At 38.2% G+C, this 21,160-nt stretch overlaps 1 protein-coding gene across 4 annotated transcripts in view; it reads left to right on the top strand.

Annotated features, from left to right (window-relative positions):
- Positions 1-21,160, top strand: part of CAMKMT (calmodulin-lysine N-methyltransferase) — a 387,780-nt gene that overhangs the window by 336,000 nt on the left and 30,620 nt on the right. For 3 of the 4 annotated variants that reach the window (XM_025992568.2, XM_025992570.2, XM_072741731.1), the window contains one exon: positions 246-312. The exons of the other annotated variant lie outside the window; for it this stretch is intronic. In XM_025992568.2, coding sequence (XP_025848353.1) covers positions 246-312 — 67 coding nt within the window. The remainder of the gene's footprint in view (positions 1-245; positions 313-21,160) is intronic. 4 annotated transcript variants of the gene reach the window in all.

Here is a 21,160-nt window from a genome sequence, read left to right on the forward strand (position 1 = left end):
TGGGCCTTGCCTGCGTGCTCCTGGCAGCCCAGTGAATTAAAGAACTTGCCTGTGACAAGTAAGTCCACATTTGGAGGTAGAGCCAGGGCTAGACCCTTCTTCTCCTTCCTCCCACCCTACAACTCTTCCCTTCACACTGTGCTGATCCCATATGCAGTAAGAGGATCACCATGTTTGTGGGCCTTTTTGGGGCCAGGGAGTCAGTTGACAGTCACTGCAGAAGCTTTCTTAACTCTGTCCTTTAGACGTGAGAGACATCATCACAAGGAATCAGAAGGCTGGAGCATTTAAAACTCGGAAAATATCAAGCTGGTAAGATACCTTTCTGCATTAAAACATTCTGGTTTTCTGTATGGATTAGAATTAAAAATAATAACAGCGAACATTTACTGAGCACTTACTATGAGCCAGGCGCTGTTCTAGGTAGTTTTAAAATATCTTATTTAATGTTTAGAAGAACCTGTAACAAGGCAGGCAGGCATTTTCACTATCTTCAGTTAATGCGGAAACCTGAAATGGTATTGAACCCTAGAATGGGAATGGTTTAAGGATTAAACCATTTTAGAGTTTAAGAGTGTACAGTCTGAGGCTGGGAGAAGTCTTCCTGGGACCTCCTGATGAAGGCTCTACTCCTTTGGTCCTCAACCTAAGGGCAATCTTACCCCCAGGGCCGCTTTCATTGTCCTGACCCAGGTAAGAGGATTGCTAGTGGCAGCTAGTTGATAGAGGCCAGGGATGCTGCTAACCATCCTACAATGCACAAGACAGTGCCCATAACAAAGACCTACCTGGCCCCAAGTGTCCATAGTGCCAAGATTGAGAAACCCTGCGCCAGTCATGATTTTAAAATAATCTAGGTATCCATTCCCATTTAGACTCTGTTCATTCTTATTCAAACTTGGAGAAATGCTTACCCTCAATCAAAACAATAGTGTTTTCTGTGATGCTACGTTTTCTTTTGCCCTGATGATAGGACCTAGAAGAGTGAGTAATCAATCATTTAGTACTTTTCACATGAAATATCTGTATTTGTGCATGTTTCATTTATACATTGAACCCCGGACATTAGGAGAACAATCTAATTTTTAACTGGTTATTTAATTTACTTCTTACTGTTAGTCTGTCATTCTTTGATATTTTGAGTTTTCTCTGTGTTGAAGATGCTTTCCCACCCCAACTACTCAGTTTGGGGGGTGGGGAGAAGATGAATGAACCATAACAATGCTTAAGAAATCTCCAGTGGTCAACCTATTGAGATGAGGCCATGGAATGGAATAGCAATAATTAGTTTTTGTCTTAGGTCAGCTGGTGAAGGTAAGGAAGTGTCCATATACGTGTTTTTAAATCCTGCAGTAGAATGTCAGTGTAAGTGGCACAGAGGGTGGTGTACTATGTGTTTCTCATATAAATAACAAGCCAGTTCCGCTTCCCAGAAAGCCTCAGGCAGGTCAGGAGAAAGAGCCATCCGTTACCTGTGTCTTCTTCATTCTTAGGGCAGCCTTTACTCCACAGTGTAGACTGTCATACCCTTCTGGGGAGGACTTCATTTGGGGATGTGATTTTCAACCTGGTCTTTTAGTTATCAATCAAAAGCACATTTTCTGTGTTGTCCTCATTTACATTTATTTAATGCTTAAGGTCATTTGTGACCATTTGAGTGTATTTCAGCATATGGAATCAGGGAATAATAGATTCAGCATCATGCTGTGAAGAGAGATTGTGTTTTTACAAGACATAATGTTGTTTACTGGGTGTTAATAATCACTAATTAATAAACATATCTAGATTTTGAAAATGTTCCATTTTGAGGAATAAAAGATGTCAAGTGTTTAACTTATGGAGTGCAACAGTATTTTCTGTCATCTCTTCATAAAATAATTAAGTTACCTAAAGAAGCAAAATGTCATTATTCAACACAGGATGTATCCAAAATGGCCTTTGTCTCTATTTATCTGTTCTCAAAAATACTCTCTCTAAATATATTGTTCTAAGATGTACCTGCACATATAGTCTATATGACAGTAGTCATTCAGGAACCTCCAAGATGAGGGGTTTGGGTTTTGGTTTTTTGGGTGGTTTTTTTTTTTTTTTTGTCTTTATTAATTGTGGTCAGTTTTTCCTTTTAACCACTGCAAGCATTTTTCCGAAGTCTACTAAAGCACTTTGCCAGAAAACTGAGGGATGAGTCAGTCCTTGAAATACCTTGATCTCATATGAAGAAGTGACTTGACCACTTAACCTTCCAGAAGCTAAGAGGAACTGCCAACCAGTGATGTAATAATCAGCAGTTCCCTTCCTTCCACTGCTTTCCCACCCATAACCAGTACAATATGATGAGCACATTAGTTCCATGCAAGAAGAAATAAAAGGAAACTGTTCACAAAAGAGCTAAGATATAGTTCACTCTTCTTTTTTAGTGCCTCAATGCATATGCAGAATTTCTCCTCCAAATTGGAGGTGTGGAATAACAGTAGCAACAGATAACTGAGAAGTATTTACCATGGCTACAAAGCCCACCTGTGAGCCAATACTTCTGCTATTAAAAAGCACTTCAAAGCTTGACATGAAGTTTGGAACAGCTGAATGTCTCCCGTGACTTCATGTGCAAAGAAGCTGTAGCAACAGAAAGGAATACCCTGGTATGGGAACTGTGGGCTTAGGAAATGGTGGTTTTGTTTTGTTTTGCTTGAAAGATTTTATTTATTTATTCATGAGAGACACAGTGAGAGAGGCAGAGATACAGGCAGAGCGAGAAGCAGGCTCCCCAGAGCCTGAGGCGGGACTCAGTCCCAGGACCCAGGGATCACACCCTGGGCCAAAGGTAGACGCTCAACCACTGAGCCACCCAGGTGCCCCAGAAATGGTGGTTTTTAAGAAAGAAATGAGAAACCTCCCAGGATATGCACAGCACCCCAGGCTCCTGCTCCCGGTGCTCTGTGTGTGCTCAGTGACTCCCAACACCCCTCCTGCCTCTCAGCCAGGGTGGACTCTGCCTGGGTGGGGCCTGAAACTTATTCTCAGGGCCCTCTTCAGGAGAATGGGCTTGATACCTGACTTTGGCAAATATCACGGAAGCATTTGACCACGTGAACACGTGTCTAGGGCTCCTTTTGGGCTTTGCGAGGAGCCTGTGCAAGTGAGGGCCCTGAACACTTAAGCTTCAGTAGCTCTGCCTTGAATCCACCCCTGGTCTCCTGATCACCACCACCCTTGTCTAGCAAAACGCTCATCCTCTAATAACAAACTTTCTTATTCCCTCTGTTCCACTTTAATCCCGTCTAATTGTTGCTGGGTGTGACAGACCTGTTTGTGGAGGCCTGGAAGCTTTAGCCCTGGCCGAGAAAGATCTAGGATGCACGTAGATGAAGCATTATATCCATTTCGTCTCACAGATCTTAATGCAATCATTTGATGGTTCATTTGTGTGTCCATCCATGCAGCCATCCATTCATTTAACTAATAGGTCCAAGCTATTCTGCCTTGGAGAACATAAATATGGAGTTCTGGAGAGTAACTGGTGAACAAAGGAAATCGTGCTGCTAAATATAGCTAGAGAGTGGTTGAAAGAGCAAGGATATTTACAGCTTCTCAATTGTTAGGTTTATCTGAAGCTGTCTTCAAAACTCTGACTTTCTAATAAAGAAGCATTCGGAGCTTTTGACGTCTGCATGTTTCTGGGTGTTCCAGAATTAGTGAATGGCGTCATTCTCTGGTTAATATTAGTTAACAGTTACAACATTTTAAAAAATCTATCAAATATACCCTGCTGTGATACTAAAAGTAAGTTTCTGCCTAAGAAAAGAGTTTATCTTTGTGTGAAAATTGGTAGTGAATTTAGGCCTGTGACTTTTATTATTCTTTGATAAACCATTAATTTTAGTAAACTATGGAACTTATTATAACATTTAAGACTTCTTTATAACCCAAATTTCACCTTTCTGTGGGCCTCCAGGACTGGCTATTGGCCCCATTACCCTCCTACTTTTTAAGATTTGTATCTTTCCTGAGGCTCATTTTCTTTTAAAGTTTAAATCGGAGTATGAAAAATGATTTTAAAAATGTAAATCTCAAACCAAGTGGGATCCACTTGCTGTTTTTTCTAGGCCTTCTGCAGCCTACCGTCACTTCCTTCACTCCCCTCACTCAGTCTAGCTGTCTCTGCTTCCCCAGCATATACCTCCTCCGTGACCCTCTCCCACGGCCACCCAAGCCTCTGTACTCTCTGGACACATCTGGTCTTTCCCATCTCTGGCCTTAGCCATTCCTGTTCCCCTCCTTCTTATACTTCTAAATCCTTCCTTGTAGGATGGCTTACTTACCATTTCTCCTGCCTTTCTCCAGCCCTAATCTTGTCATCCTTTTAGTTTCTATAGCCCTTAGATTGGTCCCAGTTAAATATGCCATATTCTCTTATTGCTCAAAGCCTGTTGTCTTATTTTTGTGGCCATTATTCATTTTTTTAATAAATTTATTTTTTACTGGTGTTCAATTTGTCAATATACAGAATAACACCCAGTGCTCATCCCGTCAAGTGCCCACCTCAGTGCCCACCACCCAGTCACCCCCACCCCCCGCCCACCTCCCCTTCCACCACCCCTAGTTCGTTTCCCAGAGTTAGGAGTCTTCTATGTTCTGTCTCCCTTTCTGATATTTCTCACTTATTTTTTCTCCTTTCCCCTTTATTCCCTTTCACTATTTTTTATATTCCCCAAATGAATGACATTATTCACTTTTTTAAGATTTTATTTATTTATTTGACAGAGAGAGAGAGGGAGAGGGGGAGAGAGAGTGAGAGAGAGAGAGAGAATACAGGGGAGTGGCAGACAGAGGAAGGAGAAGCAGGCTCCCCACAGAGCAGGGAGCCCAATGCGGAACTCCATCCCAGGACTCCAGGATCACGACCTGAGCTGAAGGCAGATGCTTATCTGCCTCAGCCACTCAGGTGCCCAGTTCATCATTTCTTGACAAATATTTCCATCACTTTCTGTGCACCAAGTACTGTTCTACGTGCTGGAGATGCAGTGATTGAACAACTGAGAAAGTCCCTGCTTTCTTGGACTCCACACTCTTAACAGGGAAGACAGAAATTTTTCTGCTTAATATATTTTTGTGTTCCCTGAAGCAATTAGTACACTAACTGTATCCTTCTTACAGGAGAGATTGTAAGATTTGTAGTTGGAGCACATTTTGAAAGACACGAATCCGTAAGGCTTATGGAACCAAATAATTTTTAGTAGGAGAGAGTCAAGCTCTAGAGACTCAGACATGAGTTTATACATCAGATAGCTGCCTTTCATTTCAGGATAGGCTTCTTCTCAGGCCTGCACATGCCGTGTCTGTAGACAAACTGACATTGTAAGTAGGTGTTTATCTGTCCTTTGTCACGTTGAAGAGAAAGGTTAGAAGAAGGTAACCAAGATAAGGAGGCTGAGGGCTCTCTTTGAGAAATTTTCTGATAAACTATACGTGTTAGTGGGTCTTGCTACAATTACGGTAACAGAGTCTTAAACACTGCTGAGAATTCTAGAGGTGCCACAGTCCCCTTTCCTTCCATCGTGGTCTTGGACATGGGGAAATGAAATTACTCTGTGTACTTTCTATTGCAAACATTTTTTATTTGGCTGACAAATTTTAAGAAGGGTCTATATGCCCTATTATTTAGTGTTTTGTGCTGAAGAAACCAGCTCCCAACAAGCATGATATCCAGTTTCTGGTATTTTGATACAGTTCTCCTTCTTGTATTAAAATGAGCCAGATTTTAACATTTGGGGGCACTGCGTTTTTGTTTTTTTTTTTTAGACATCCTCTTAAACTGCAGCAAATTAAAAATTAAGGCCTTTTATTCTAGAATAACATTGTATCAACTCTTTGGACATGCAGTTCCCTACTCTTCACTGAGATCAAATTCTCACCACCCAAATTTGGCCAGGTTCTATATTGATAGCAAGATATGCCTATCAGACTACTAGATCCTCTGTGGAAATGCCTTCCAGTTTTAAGAGAAGAATCACTCCTTCATAGAAATCTGTATCCCTAAAGTTACATATCAGGTAAAAACATCTTCATTTCCAAAAGATTTCTTCACTTTATAATGAACGAGGGGCAGGACTCCTGGGTGGCTGAGTGGTTGAGCATCTGCCTTCAGCTCAGGGCGTGATCCCAAGGTCCTGGGATCAAGTCTCACATCAGGCTCCTCGCAGGGAGCCTGCTTCTCCCTCTGCCTATGTCTCTGCCTCTCTTTCTGTGTCTCTCATGCATAAATAAATAAAATATTTTTAAAAATAATAAAAAATAAAAAGAACAAGGGACAATCTTCAATTTTTAAGAGAATGACCATATCATTATCCATTGCTAAAAATAACATTTTACTTTGATAATAGTCTGTTTTCAGTTATTTTGCTATTATAAACAATGCTGCAGTGAACATATCTGTACCTGGATGTATGTTTGAAAGTATATCTGCAGAACACATTTTCAGAAGTGAACTTTGTTTATATGACTCTACCATAGTGTAAATTACAATTTTGTAATATATTTTCCTATCTGTTACGATTAGTCCCTTATCATTATTCTTTGTTTTAGAATTTTCTAAAATTATGTTGATATTTTTATTATACTGGCATTTCCATTGTGATTGAAAGAAATACAACTTAACTAATAAGCCTTGACATATTTTTTTTTAAGATTTTATTTATTTATTCATGGGAGGCACAGAGAGAGGCAGAGACACAGGCAGAGGGAGAAGCAGGCTCCATGCAGGGAGCCTGACCTGGGACTCGATCCCGTGTCTCCAAGATCAGGCCCTGGGCAAAAGGCTGCAGTAAACCGCTGGGCCACCGGGGCTGCCCAAGCCTTGACATCTTTATGACTGATTCTTCCTAATCCAGAACAGGGCATTTCTTTTTCATTTAAGTTTTTTTAGATGTTCCACTAGCAACTGAAATCTTTCTTCATTTCTCTTGTTAAATTTACTTTTGGAAACTAGTTTTGTTTCTCTTGTCAATGAGATCTTCTCTTTCATTATACTTTCTAACTGGTTGTTATATGTACATAAATAAAGAGAGCTATAGGGTTTTGTATAGTAAATGTTCAGTCACCTCAATGAGTTATTATTTCTGCTAGTTTGTCAGTTTATTCTCTTGAGTTTTCCACGTCAAAAATCCCATCATCTGCAAATGGTGATGATTTTGACTTTTTTCTAGTTCTTATACCTTTTCTTTTGTATTTCTTGTATAATTTTATTGAAAAGATAAGAATTTTCAAGATGATATTAAATAATAGGCATTTTGAGCCCGACTTTGTTGGATGCCTCTAATGTTTCACCATTAGATATGCATCATTAGCATTTGAGTGGAAATATATATGATTTTTTTAATCTTGTTAAGGGAGTTTTTAATTTCCTTGTTTTTAAGAGATTTTATTACAAATAAATATGGAACTTCAGCAGATGCTTTTTGAGCGTGAATGGAGCTGACCAAATTGTTTTTCTTACTTCACCTGTCACTATGACAACTCATATTTAACAGGATTCCTAATATTAAAGCATCTCTGTGTTTCTGGTCACTTCGTTATGGTGTCTCAATTCATCTCTTAACATGCTGTTGTGTATTCTAGCATGTTATATGAAATTATTTTTATAACAAGTTTTTGAGATATAATTCACATACCATATAATTCACCAGTAAAAGTGTACAATTCAGTGGGTTTTAGGATATTCACAGAGTTGTGCAATCCTCATGATCAATTTAGAACATTTTCATCATCCCCGAAAAGAGTGACCCATTAGCCACTGCCCATTGCCCCTACACCCCCCCGCTTTTCTCCTTCCTAGCACTAGGGAGCCACTGATACACTTTCTGGCTCTATGGATTTGCTTATTCTGGACATTTCACATAAATGGAATCATATCACATATGGTCCTTCATATCTGGTTTATTTAACTTAACATAACGTTTGGGGTTCATTCATGTTTTAGCATGTATCAGGATGTCATTCTTTTTTATGGCTGAATAATATTCTACTGTATGACTAGAACACATTTATTTTATTTTATTTTGATTCCAGCATAGTTAACATACAGTGTTGTATTAGTTTCAGGTGTATGATGTAGTGATTTAACACTTCATACATGCCTTCGTGCTCCCCAAGATAAGTGTACTCTTAATCCCCTTCCCCTATTTCACCCATCCCCCAACCTACCTCCCCTCTAGTAACCTTCTGTTCTCTACAGTTGAGTCTGTTTTTTGGTTTGTCTTTCTTTTTTTCCTTTGTTCATTTGTTTCTCAAATTCACATATGAGTGAGATCATATGATATTTGTCTTTCTCTGACTGATTTACTTCATTTAGTATTATACTGTGTATCCATCCATGATGTTGTTGCAAATGGCAAGATTTCATTCTTTTTCTGGCTGAATAGTATTTCATTGTTCTCTTTCTGGCTGAATAGTATTTCATTGTGATATTTCATTTCATATATAAACACACATCTTTTTTATCCATTTATCTATCTATTGATGGACACTTAGGCTGCTTCCATAATATGGCTATTATAAATAATGCTACAATAAATATACGGGTGCATATATCCCTTCAAATTAGTATTTTCACATTCTTTGGATAAATACCTACCAGCGCAATTACTGGATCATAGGATAGTTCTGTTTTTAACTTTTTGACGAACCTCCATACTGTTTTCCACAATGTCTGCACCAGTTTGCGTTCTTACCAACAGTGCATAAGGATTCCTTTTTCTCCACACCCTTGCTAACACTTGTTTCTTGAGCTTTTGATTTTGGTCATTCTAAGAGGTGTGAGGTAATTAATCATTGTGGGTTTGATTTACATTTCCCTGATAATGAGTGATGTTGAGCATCTTTTCATGTGTCTGTTGGCCATCTATAGGTCTTTTTGAAGAAATGTCTATTTTTGTCTTCTGCCCATTTTTTTATTTGTTTTTTTTTTGGGGGGGGGAGGGGGTGTTGAATTGTATAAATTTTTTATATTCCCTGGATACTAACCCTTTATCAGATGTCATTTGCAAATATCTTCTCCCATTTAGTCCTTGAGTTTTATTGGTTGTTTCCTTTGCTGTTCAGAAACTTTTGAAATTTTGATGTAATCCCAATAGGTTATTTTTGCTTTAGTTTCCCTTGCCTCAGGAAACATATATATAGAAAAATTTTGTTACACTAGATGTCAGAGAAATTACTGCCTGTGCTCTCTCAGTATTTTTATGGTTTCGGGTCTCAATTTAGGTCCTTAATCCACTTTGAGTTTACTTTTGTGTGTGGTGTAAAAAAGTCGTCCAGCTTCTTTCTTTTGCATGTAGCTGTCCATTTTTTCCTACACCATTTGTTGAGGAAACTTTTTCCCATCACATATTCTTGCCTCCTTTGTCAAAGATTAATTTGCCATATAATTATGGGTTTATTTCTTTCCACTCTGTTCTGTTGACCTATGTATCTATTTTTGTGTAGTACCATACTATTTTGACTACTACAGCTTTATAATATGACTTGAACCCTGGAATTGTGATACCTCCAGTTTTGTTTTTCCTTTTCAAGTTTGCTTTGGCTATTTCGGGGTTTTCTGTGGTCCCATACAAATCTTAGAATTGTTTGCTCCTAAAAAAAAAAGAATTGTTTGCTCCTGTTCCATAAAAAATGTTGTTGGTATTTTGATAGAGATTGCATTAAATCTGTAGATTGCTTTGGGTAATATAGACATTTTAACAATATTTGTTCTTCCAATCCATGAGCATGGAATGTCTTTCCATTTGTTTCCGTTCAACCTCTTTCATTAGTGTTTTATACTTTTCAGAGGACAGGTTTGTCACCGCCTTGGTTAAGTTTATTCCTAGGTGTTATTTTTGGTGCAATTGTAAATAGGATTGTTTTCTTAATTTCTCTTTCTGCTCCTTCATTTTTAGTGTATAGAATGCTACAAATTTCTGTACATTGATTTTGTATCCTGCAAACTTGCTGAATTCATTCATCAGTTCTTGTAGTTTTTTGGTGGATGGATAAATCACATTTTATTCATCCATTTATCATAGACATTTGGGTGGTTTCCACTTTTTAGTTATTATGAATAGTGCTGCTGTGAATATTTGTGTACAAGTTCTTGTGACAAGTTTCAAAGTTAAACTGTGTTTAACTTTTTGAGATATTGCCAGACTGTTTTCCAAGTTGGCTAAACCATTTTACATTCTCATCAACAGTGTTTGATGTTATCTGGGCTTTTTGCATTGATATTCATCAGTAAAATTGGTCCACAGTTTTATTGCACAATCCTTATTATATTTTAATATTACTGGTATGCTGGCTTCTTAAAAGAATTTGAAAGCTTTTCTTATCTTTTGAACCATCTAATCTGGGTCACCCTAAGCTGCTACCATAATGCTAGATCAGAGCAATTTTTACCCCATTATTTTAGAAGCTCTAATTTGAAGTTGGCAACATATAGTGAAATTCTTATATTAAAATGCACTGTGCTTGAAAGTTCATTAGTTTGAAAAATAAACAAAACAGAAAAAGAAATAAAAACAATAATTAATTTTGTGATTTCACATCTAATGACACATAGTTGAAATGTGATGTGAAATTAGAACTAATTCTAATTTTTTATGATCACTTTGTTTTATTCCCATGTAAGTTAATAAGCTGTCATAATTATAGAATCAAAGATATTTGAAAAGGGAAATATACTTAGTACCTTTCATTCCAAGATCTCAAAACCCTTTACCAGTCCTCCTTAACCAGTGTGGAATATACTGGTCACCAGCTAAGGGGATCCTCAAATGTTAGGCAAATCTGCCTTCCTTTTAGACTCTGAAATAATTTTGTTTCAGCTATATTAGAGACAAAAACATAGATCCAGAGAGTGGTATCAGTTTTAAAGTCAATCCAAAAATATAAAATAAGCTGGAGCCATAGTTCTCAAACTTTAGTAATCATCTCTAGAGCTTGTTATGACACAGCTTGTTGGCCCTTATCTCCTGAGAGACTGAGGAAGAGGCCCAAAAATTTATGTTTCTGGCAGGTTCCCAGGTGACTCTGCTGCCTCTGGTCTGGAGACCTTGCTTGAGAACCACTGAACTAGAGTTCTCCCTGAGTGTTTCTCATTAAATTCTATAATGTTTCTTTGCCTTAAAAGTGTCCCCAGTTTTCATTCATTAAAGCCAGTTCCATCCACCGTATTCTGTTGCTTATTTTCTAGATGTCATATATTTACAGAGAAAGGATAGGACCTGACTTACTGTCAACTCTCAATTGTCTGTAGTTAATCTTGTAGATCCTCTAAGGTAAAAATTTCATTGAGACCTAACATTATCTCCCCCCTTATCTTTCTCCAAACCTTATTTCTAGACTGGAAATGTAAATTAGTTTCACTTCAGAATAAAAACCAATAAGGTTGACCAGGTCATTTGTTTCAAGGAATTTATGTATATAAATGAAATCCTATTTTGGTTCATCTGTGATATACCTTCCTTCCATAAGTGATCCAGTGGAAAGTGGTTTTGTTTGTTTTTGTTTTCTTTTTATTTGAGGTATAGTTGACACACAATGTTATATTAGTTTCATGTGTATGGCATAGTGATTCCACAAATCTGTACGTTATGCTATGCTCACCACAAATGTAGCTACCATCTGTTACCACATATTATATATAGTACCATTGACTCTATTCCCTATGCTGTACCTTTTATCCTCATGACTTGTTCTTTCTAGCTGTTAAGCCTGTACTTTCTATGCCCCTTCACCCAATTTGCCCACCCCTCACCTTCCTCCACTCTGACAGCCATGTTTGTTCTCTATATTTATGGATCTGTTTCTGCTTTTTGTCTGTTTATTCACTTATTTTGTCTTTTAGATTCTATGTTTAAGTGAAATCACATGGTATTTGTCTTTGTCTGACATGTTTCATTTAGCATAATACCCTCTGGATCCAGCCATGTTGTTCTAAATGGCAAGATGCTGTTCTTTTTTTTTTTTTTAATAAGGCTGTATATTGTTTGTTTGTTTGTTTATTTATTTATTTATTAAGATTTTATTTATTTATTCATGAGAGACAGAGAGAGAGAGAGAGAGACAGAGGCAGAGACAAAGGCAGAGGGAGAAACAGGCTCTATGGAGGGAGCCTGATGTGGGACTTGATCTCAGGCAGGCCCTGGGCTGAAGGCAGCGTTAAACTGCTGAGCCACCCAGGCTGCCTGATGCCGTTCTTTTTTATGGCAGAGTAGTATTCCATAGCACACATATTTATCCATCTTCTTTATCCATTCATCTATTTTTTATTGTTTATTTATTCATAAGAGACATAGGCAGAGGGAGAAGCATACTCCCTGCGGGGAGCCCAATGCAGGACTTGCTCCCAGGACCCCAGGATCACGACCTGAGCCAAAGGCAGATGCTCAACCATTGAGCCACCCAGGCACCCCCATTTATCTACTGATAGACCCTTGGGCTGCTTCCACATCTTGGCTATTATACATAATGCTGCAATAAACATAGGAGTGCATCTATCTTTTCAAATAAATGTGTTTGTTTTCTTTGAGTCAATACCCAATAGTGAATTATTGGATCACAGGGTATTTCTATTTTTAATTTTTTGAGGAACCTTGATACTGTGTTTTCAAAGTGGTTGCATCAACTTACTCTCCCATCAGTAGCGCATGTGGGTTAATTTTTCTCTACACACTTGCTAACACTTGTTATATCTTGTCTTTTTCTTTTTTAGCATTGTGACAGGTATAAGGTAATATCTTACTATAGTTTTGATATTCATTTCCCTGATGTTGAGTGATGTTGAGCATCTTTTCATATGGCTGTTGACCATCTGGATGTCTTCTTTGGACAGGTCCTCTGACCATTTTTCAGTGGGATGATGATGATAATGATGATGATGTGTTAGTTTTATAAGTTCTTTATATGGTGGGGAGTGCTCTTAATTCTGTCTTTAGGGCCACTGTTACTTCTCTGAAGTGGCATCCTCTTTAACTCTTTTGAAAATAAAAACATTTGACACATGAAACTAAAAGTCTAGATCTATGGCGAAAGAGGTTCTAAATCCAGATCCATACTGATAAAGATCTTCTGGAACTTGCCTCTCAAAGTGGTCCATGACCCATATTCAATCATAGGAATTACCTGTGGACTGAATTGGACTCCCTGGGTTGAGGTTCATGAATCTCACACTTTAATCTCCCAAGGTAATTCTAATATATTTAGATCACAGATCACACTTTGATAAACTCATTTTATTCCTAGATTGCTGTTCAGTTTAGCATGCCAGCTTAAACCAAAAAGGTGAATCTAACAGGGATATCCTGTTATTTGTCCTTAGGAGAGGTTTGTTTGTTTGTTTTACCTTTCATGTGAGGGCTTTATTCCTCACTTTGGACTCTGAATTAATTCATTTCTCTCTCTCTCTCTCTCTCTCTCTCTCTCTCTCTTTCTCTCTCTCAGTAGGCTCTATATCCTGCCTGGAGCCCAATGCAGGGTTTGAACTCACAACCCTGAGACCAAGACCTGGGCTAAGATCAAGAGTCAGACATTTAACCGAGTCACGTAGGTGCCCCTGGACTCTGAATTTCTATGATGTCATCTTAATGAAGATGTGAATAGCAGTGGGAAATTTATACAGAGAAGGGAGAAATTCTGATTAGTTTCTTGTCTGCATCACAGCTTTTAGTTGTTGGGACTTAACAAGGGACATACATCAGTGCTTTGTAGCACTGCATTGTACATTATATACCAGGCATAATCCACCGGTGATTCTCAATCAGACTGTGTGCCCACCTCTGCATCTCTTTGTAATTATGTCGGACATTTCTGTTTAGTTGTCACAATGACTAAGGGTTATTACTAGTACTAGAGGGAGCAGATGGTAAACATCCTATACTGCCAGGGATAGTCCACTACAATTTAGAATTGTCCCAAATGCCAGTACTATCCCAGTCAAGAAACTAATTCCACACTAGTTGAGAAAAATGGACATCCAGAAATAACACTTGGATCTCTTTTGTATCATTGCTTGTTTGGGGGATTTTTTTTTTTTTTGCTAGATCTGTCTTATATACACTCTTCTTCTTTATCCCCCCCCTCCTCCCCCCCTCCTCTTTCCTCTTCCCCTCCTTCTCTCCTTCTCCTTCTCCTCCTCCCAACATGAAGCCCAACACATGGGACTTGAACTCACGACCCTGAGATCAAGACCTGAACTGAGATCAAGTCAGATTCTTAACCAAATCAGCCACCCAGGCACTGCACACACTCTTCTTTAATTAACTTTGCTAATAAATAACATTTTTACCTCAAATATTTCACTAAATTAGCTGCTATTCTACTCCAACTTGTACCTTCAGTCCAAGGTAATAAAATGTAATTTAGATTCTGCTACATGTAACAGCACTATGGTGAGCTCTTTAGAGGTTACAAATATAAGTAAGGTGAGGTTTCTGCCTTAGGAAGCTCAAGATATCCAAATGAGAGATAGATACTTGCTCAACTACCAAGACATAAGACAGAGTCTGCTCTAGTTGGGTTAATCATACTGTGTTAGTATGAAGAGAAGATCAGCCAATCCAAGGCAGAGGATCTGAGAAAGGGTGGTGAAGGAGGTGGCCCCTGAGATGTGATTTAGCACATGAAAGGCAAGAGTAGAAAAGCAGTTAAAGAGGTGCATCCTAGGTATGAAAAGTCGAGAGGAAATCATTAAAGGCATGAAGGTAGAAAAGACATGTGCAGGGGGACCTGGATGGCTCAGTCAGTTAAGCATCTGCCTTTGGCTCAGGTCATCCTGGGAGCAAGCGTCATGTGGAGCTCCCTCCTCATCGGGGAGTCTGCTTCTCCCTCTCCCTCCTCCCCTATCCCCCCCAACTCGTGTTTTTTTCTCTCTCCCTCTCAAATAAATAAATAACTTAAAGAAAGAAAGAAAGAAAGAAAGAAAGAAAGAAAGAAAGAAAGAAAGAAAAGATATGTCCAGACAAACTTAGTTCTCTGGTGTGATGAATGGGAACAGGTCAGAGGCCAACAGACCAGTTAGGATGTCATTGCATTGAGGTGGAAGGAGGAGGTGAATGGGACAGAGCACATAAAGGGACTTGTGAGGTAACAGGGAAAGTTCTATTTCTTGATCTGGGCTGTGGTTATAACGGTATTTGTCTCATAATTAAGGCATATATTTGCTTCATGTAGTTTTCTGTTTCAGTGTCTTATTCTACAATTAAAAGGGTTGGGGTTGGGGTGTCTGGGTGGTTCAGTCAGTTAAGCATCTGCCTTTAGCTCCAGTCAGGATCCCAGAGTTCTGGGATCCACCCCCGAGTTGGGCTTCCTGCTCAGTGGGGAGCCTGTTTCTCCCTTTCCCTCTGCCCCCTTTCTGCTTGTGCTCTCTCTCATGCTATCTCTCTCCCTCTCTCTCTCTCTCTCTCAAATAAATAAGTAAAATCTTAAAAATAAATTAAAATAAAAAGGTTGGGTTTTTTGCTTGTTTTGAAAGCCATCTCAGTGGTTCCAGAGAAAAGAAAAGAGGTATCCAGGCCTGAATGAGAGCGGAAACTGGTGAGCAAATATGAAGGCCATCCTGGAGAATTAATTATGTCAATTGGAGGAGGAGGTGGAGAGTAGTTTGGGACACATTGCACTCACATGGTTGTAGAACATAAATGTGTGTTCTGTGTGATGGTAACTAGCAAGCCATTAGGGAAAGTTCACATCTCAGGAAATGTTGTGCTAGAAGATTTGGAGATCAGGACTCCTGGGGGCACAGCGGTTGAGCGTCTGCCTTTGGCTCAGGGTGTGATCCTGGGATTCTGGGGTTGAGTCCCACATTGGGCTCCCTGTGAGGAGCCTGCTTCTCCCTCTGCCTGTGTCTCTGCCTCTCTCTCTGTGTCTCTCATGAATAAATAAATAAAATCTTAAAAAAAAAAAAAGGAAGAATATTTGTAGATCAACATGAAAAGATTAGAGCGGAAGTATGGAAACTGGAATGTAAAAGAAGATGGCCAAGGAGAAATCTTGGAAAATATCTGTTTTGGGGGCAGATTAATAGGGGCCAGTCAGGGATACAGAGAAGGAGCTGGAGACAAGAAGGCTAAATCCAGATGGTGTGGTATAAAACCAGTCCCAACAGAAGCAAGTCCCAGACAGAATTTCAAGTGTTAGCTGCTGCAGATCACTAAAGGTCTAGCAAATTGCAGAACAGTGTCAGTGTCTTTTGCCAGAAAGGTCATATTGGGAGCGCAGGTGAATCAATGAGAGTAGACTCCTCCTGCCAAAGTGTTGATGGTGAAGGGAAAGAACCAAGTGTTGATGGAGTGTCAAGAAGAAGCAGAGTTGAGGGAAGAGTGGAACATGTTGGCAGGCAGGCCAACACATCAAGGAAGAAGAAATAAGTAATATATGATGTGAGGGGGGTGAAAGTGAGCAGATCTCATGGAGCATAGCCTAGAGTGGTGCTTCTCAGAGTATGGTCCCCAGACCAGCAGCATCAGCACCACCTGAAAATTTGTTAGAAATGCAGATTTATAGCCTCCACGCCAGCTCTACTGAATCAGAAACTCTGGGATTAAAAAAGAAGAAGAAGAAGAAGAAAAAGAAACTCTGGGATTGAAGCCTGAAATCTGTGGTTTAACAAATTTTCTGAACATTCTGATGCATGGTTGAGTTTGAAAACCACTAGAGGAAAAGGGGAGTGGTTTAATCTTGCACGTAGTGGGGAGGTGATCCTTGAAAGGATGAGTAACCCTACTTCCTTTTAGACAAGAGGCAAAGAGAAAAGATGAGGGAAATGGTATCAGACTTGTGGTATCAGACCCAGGCTTGTGGTGAGGTCATCTTAAAGAACAAAGACCTGGAATATTTGGGGAATAAAAACCAGGGATGTGGGCATCCAGCCTCCAAACCGTCGCCTCCTGTACACTTTGTTCAAGATGTAATTCCTCTTCCTCTTGCCTGTCCCAATCCTACCTTTAAGACCATATTCCACCTTCCACCTTCTTCAGTATACCTCCTCCAACATGACTATCTGTAATTATTTTATTTCATTTTGAAATAAGACTATTTGTTTCCTTAGACTGTTTTAATTTTGTTACTTAGAAACAGGTCCTCTTTGTACAATCCTCAGCCTCCAGAGAAGCACTGAATCACCCTGTGGATGGACTGGCTCACAAGTTAGGAAATCAACAGATTAGTGTCTCCTTGAATTCTTGGTTTTCTGTTCTGGATTTAGATTCCTTGGCCCAAGTGCCTAAAACACTATTTACAGAGTCTTCTAGCATATGGCATTTTTGAAACTCTGTAAAAGATCAGGAAAAATGGAGGGACAAATGACAAATAGGGAAGTATTTAGAAGAAGAGAAATGATTCCTCAGTTTATGTAAACACTATAAATGACTTGAATGGACCCTTTGTAAGAGTGAGCTAAGCCCAGACAGACGTTGAGAAGTAAGATGTAAGAAACTGTGGGAAGGGCTCCTGGAGTCTGTTGCAAGGAAGAATGCCTGTAATATCCATGTGAAGAAAACTACTGTCTTCCCCACTGCTGCTAAGACAGCTTGTTGTTGTTTTTTTTTAATAACTCTAAGCTCATTACATTTGGCAAGCATGATCAAGAATTGTATCAGTACACTACTTTTGCAAAAACACAAGCAAGGGATGACCTTTTTTTAACAGGAGAGTTAAAAATTGTGACTCACTCCCCAACGGAGTCTGTGAATATAATGGTAAACAAATATTAACTGTAGGAACGTGAGAAAAGGAATGCCTTAAATCTGTAAGGGGAGAGTTATCTTTGAGCACCACAATGAAATACAAATTAGATTAAATATGTTTGACATTAGGTTTTATTACAAACTTAAAACAGAGACTTTCTGTTTTAGAATCTTTTTTTCTTTAGTGCTTTAGTGTGAGTTTTACAAGGTATGAGTCCTATCAGAAATTGACTTGTCTTTGCATTTTGCGTTGACACTCCAGAGTCAAAGCCAGAATGAAAAAAAATCTAAGTTAGTGCAAAAGGAAAGGAAAGGAAACTAGTATGTATTGAGCACTGATAATGCACTTTAATGTATTCTATCTCATTCGATTCCTTTATCGTTGTGCAAAGCAACTACTGTCTGTTATAGATGAGGCCCATGATATTTAGCATCTCCTAGCCCCACTGGCCTGTAGGTGGTGGAGCTGGTATTTGAACTCAGAGCTTTCTAGCTAGCTAGAAGCCCAGGATTCTTTCTGCTGTGCAATACCTGTTAAACTTACTAGGTTTGACATGCCTATAGCTATTAAGGTTTTCCTAAAGCATGAGGAATGCTGACTGGTTTTATATTTCTTTCTGTCAAATCTTAATTTGTAATGAAAAATTTTTAAAGATTTTATTTATTTATTTATTTGACAGTGAAAGAGAGTGAACACAAGCAAGGAGAGTGGTGGGTAGAGCTAGAGGGAGAAGCAGACTCCCCACTGAGCAGGGAGTCTGACATGGGGATTGATCCCAGGACCCTGGGATCATGACCTGAGCCAAAGGCAGAGGCTTAACCCACTAAGCCATCCGGGTGTCCCGAGCTTGTAAGGAATTTCAAACAGAAATAAGATTTTGACATTGTGGTGAAATACAATGGAGACGATAGAAATTTTACTTCAATGTCAATTTAATTATAGGTGACACATGGGCATGATTTAGGGGTTTAGAGGAACCTCCTTTACTTGCATCTGAATGTTATGCCTTATATTGTGAAGTTCATATTGGCCAAGGAGCCTAGTAGTATATATGTATACGTCCTGCTTTCTTTCAGAAAACATTTCCTTTTTAGCTCTTTTTTAACAGTTTGTTGAGGTCAAATTGGCATCCAATAAACTATGCATAATTTTACAAATTTTGGAATTTGCATATGCCCTCGAAACCATCACCACAGTCCAAATACTGAACCTATCTTTCACCTCCCAAATTTTCCTCTTGCCCTTTGGCAGTCCCTCCTTTCTGCTTCTTGAAGGTTCCTTCCTCTCCACTGATTTGTTTTTCCTTAACTTACATGAGTTTATATTTTCTAAGGTTTTAAATAAATGGAATCATTCAGTGTGTGCTATTTTTTTAAGTCAGTATTCTTTCAGTTAGTAAAAGTATTTGAGATTCATCTGTTGTTGCAAATACCAATAATTTTTTTTATTCCTGAGTAGTGTCCCATTGTATGGATACACTACAGTTTGTTTCGGCTTTCACCCATTGATGAACTTTTCGGTTCTTGTCAGTTTCGTGCTATTACAAATGAAATTGCTAAGGAATATTTGTGTGCATATATATATAGATATAAATGTAGATATATGTTTTGTATGGATATATGCTTTCACTTCTCTGGGGTAAATACCTAGGAGTGGAACAGTTAGGTCATATAGAGGCACATATGTAACTTTTTAAGGAGACTGACGAAACTGTTTTCCAAAGTGGTTGTACTATTTTATATTTGCATCAGTGGTGTCAGAGAGTTCCATTTTGTCCACATCCTCGCCAACACTCTATATGGTCAATCTTTTAAATTATAACCTTTCTAATAAGTGTATAGTAGTATCTCATTAGGGTTTTAATTTGAATTTCCCTAATTACTAACGATGTTGGATATCTTTTCATGTGCTTATTCACCACTTATGTATCTTTGGTAAAGTGTCTGTTCAAATGCTCTATCCACTTTTTTTAAATTGGGTTGCTTGTTTTCTTATTAACATACTGTGAGAGTTTGTTATGTTTATATGTAAGCTTATACGACAGAAGATTTTATCAGATATATGATATGCAAATATTTCTGCCTCCCCCAACTGCTGCCCTACCCGGCCTGTGGCTTCTCTTTCTAGTCACTTCATAGCATCTTTCAAACTGCAGAAATTTTTAATTTTAATTAGGTCTAATTTGCCAATTTGTTCTTTTATGGATCATGCATCCTGTTTCGTATCTAAGTAGTCTTTGTTCAACTCCAGGTCACAAAGACTTTCTTCTGTGCTTTCATCTACAAGTTTTATAGTTAGGTTTTACGCTTAATTTTATGATCCACTTGGAGTCAATTTTATAATAGGGCACAAGATATGTGTTAGAGATCTATTTTTTTTATATGTGGATATCCAAATGCTAGGACACTATGTTTGAAAATACTCTCCTTTATCCACTGAATTGCCTCCATTTATTTAGGTCTTACTTAATTTCTCTCATCTTTTGTCAGAATTATCTCTAAGTAACTCATATTTTATGCTACTAGTTGTTTGAGTTTTTTAATGTTATTGTGAGTATATGGAATTAGAAATTGTAATTTTTATAAGAATTTTATAAGAAGATATAACTGATTTCTGTAAATTTTGTAAGAAAATATAACTGATTTTTTTTATATATATAACTGATTTTTGTATATTGGTCTTGTATCCTACAACCTTGCTAAACTCACTTATTAGTTCTGCTTGCTTTTTTTGGTATATTCTATTGGATATTCTACATAGATGATCAGATTGCCTGCTCATAAAGACAATTTTACTTCTTCCTTCCCAGTCTTGATAAAACATCTAGTCTTTCACCACTGGAGTATGATACTGGCTGTAGGTTTTCATAGATGACTTTTTTCAGGTCGAGGAAGTTCCCTTCTGTTCTTAGGTTGTTGAGAGTTTTCATCAGGAATAGAAGTCAGACTTTGTCAATGCATTTTCTGTACTTATTGAGATGATCATATGGTTTATCTTTTCTTTTCATTAATATGGTGAATTATATTGATAAATTTTCAAACATCACAGCAACCTTCTTGTATTTCTAGGACAACCTCACTTGATCATGAGATCCATATCTATATATTGATACATATTTTTATACCTATAGATATTATATAATATTATATATTTTATTAATATATTTTATAAAGAACTTTTATATTCCTTATTATCCTCTTATTATCTGTAGCATCTGTAGTGATGCCATTTCACTCATTCATGATATTGGTGATTTATGTCTTCTCCCTGTTTTCCTAGTCAGTCTGGCTAGAGGTTTATCAATTTTATTGCTCCTCTCAAAGAACCAGTGTTTAGTTTCAGTGATTTTTCTGTTATGTTTCTGCTTTGTAGCTCATTTATTTCTGTTCTAATCCTTTCTTCCAGTTACACTGATTTTTATTCCTTCTTTCCTTCCTTCTGGTTATGTTGA

The sequence above is a fragment of the Vulpes vulpes genome, chromosome 16, assembly GCF_048418805.1.
Source record: "Vulpes vulpes isolate BD-2025 chromosome 16, VulVul3, whole genome shotgun sequence".
NCBI lineage: Eukaryota > Metazoa > Chordata > Mammalia > Carnivora > Canidae > Vulpes > Vulpes vulpes.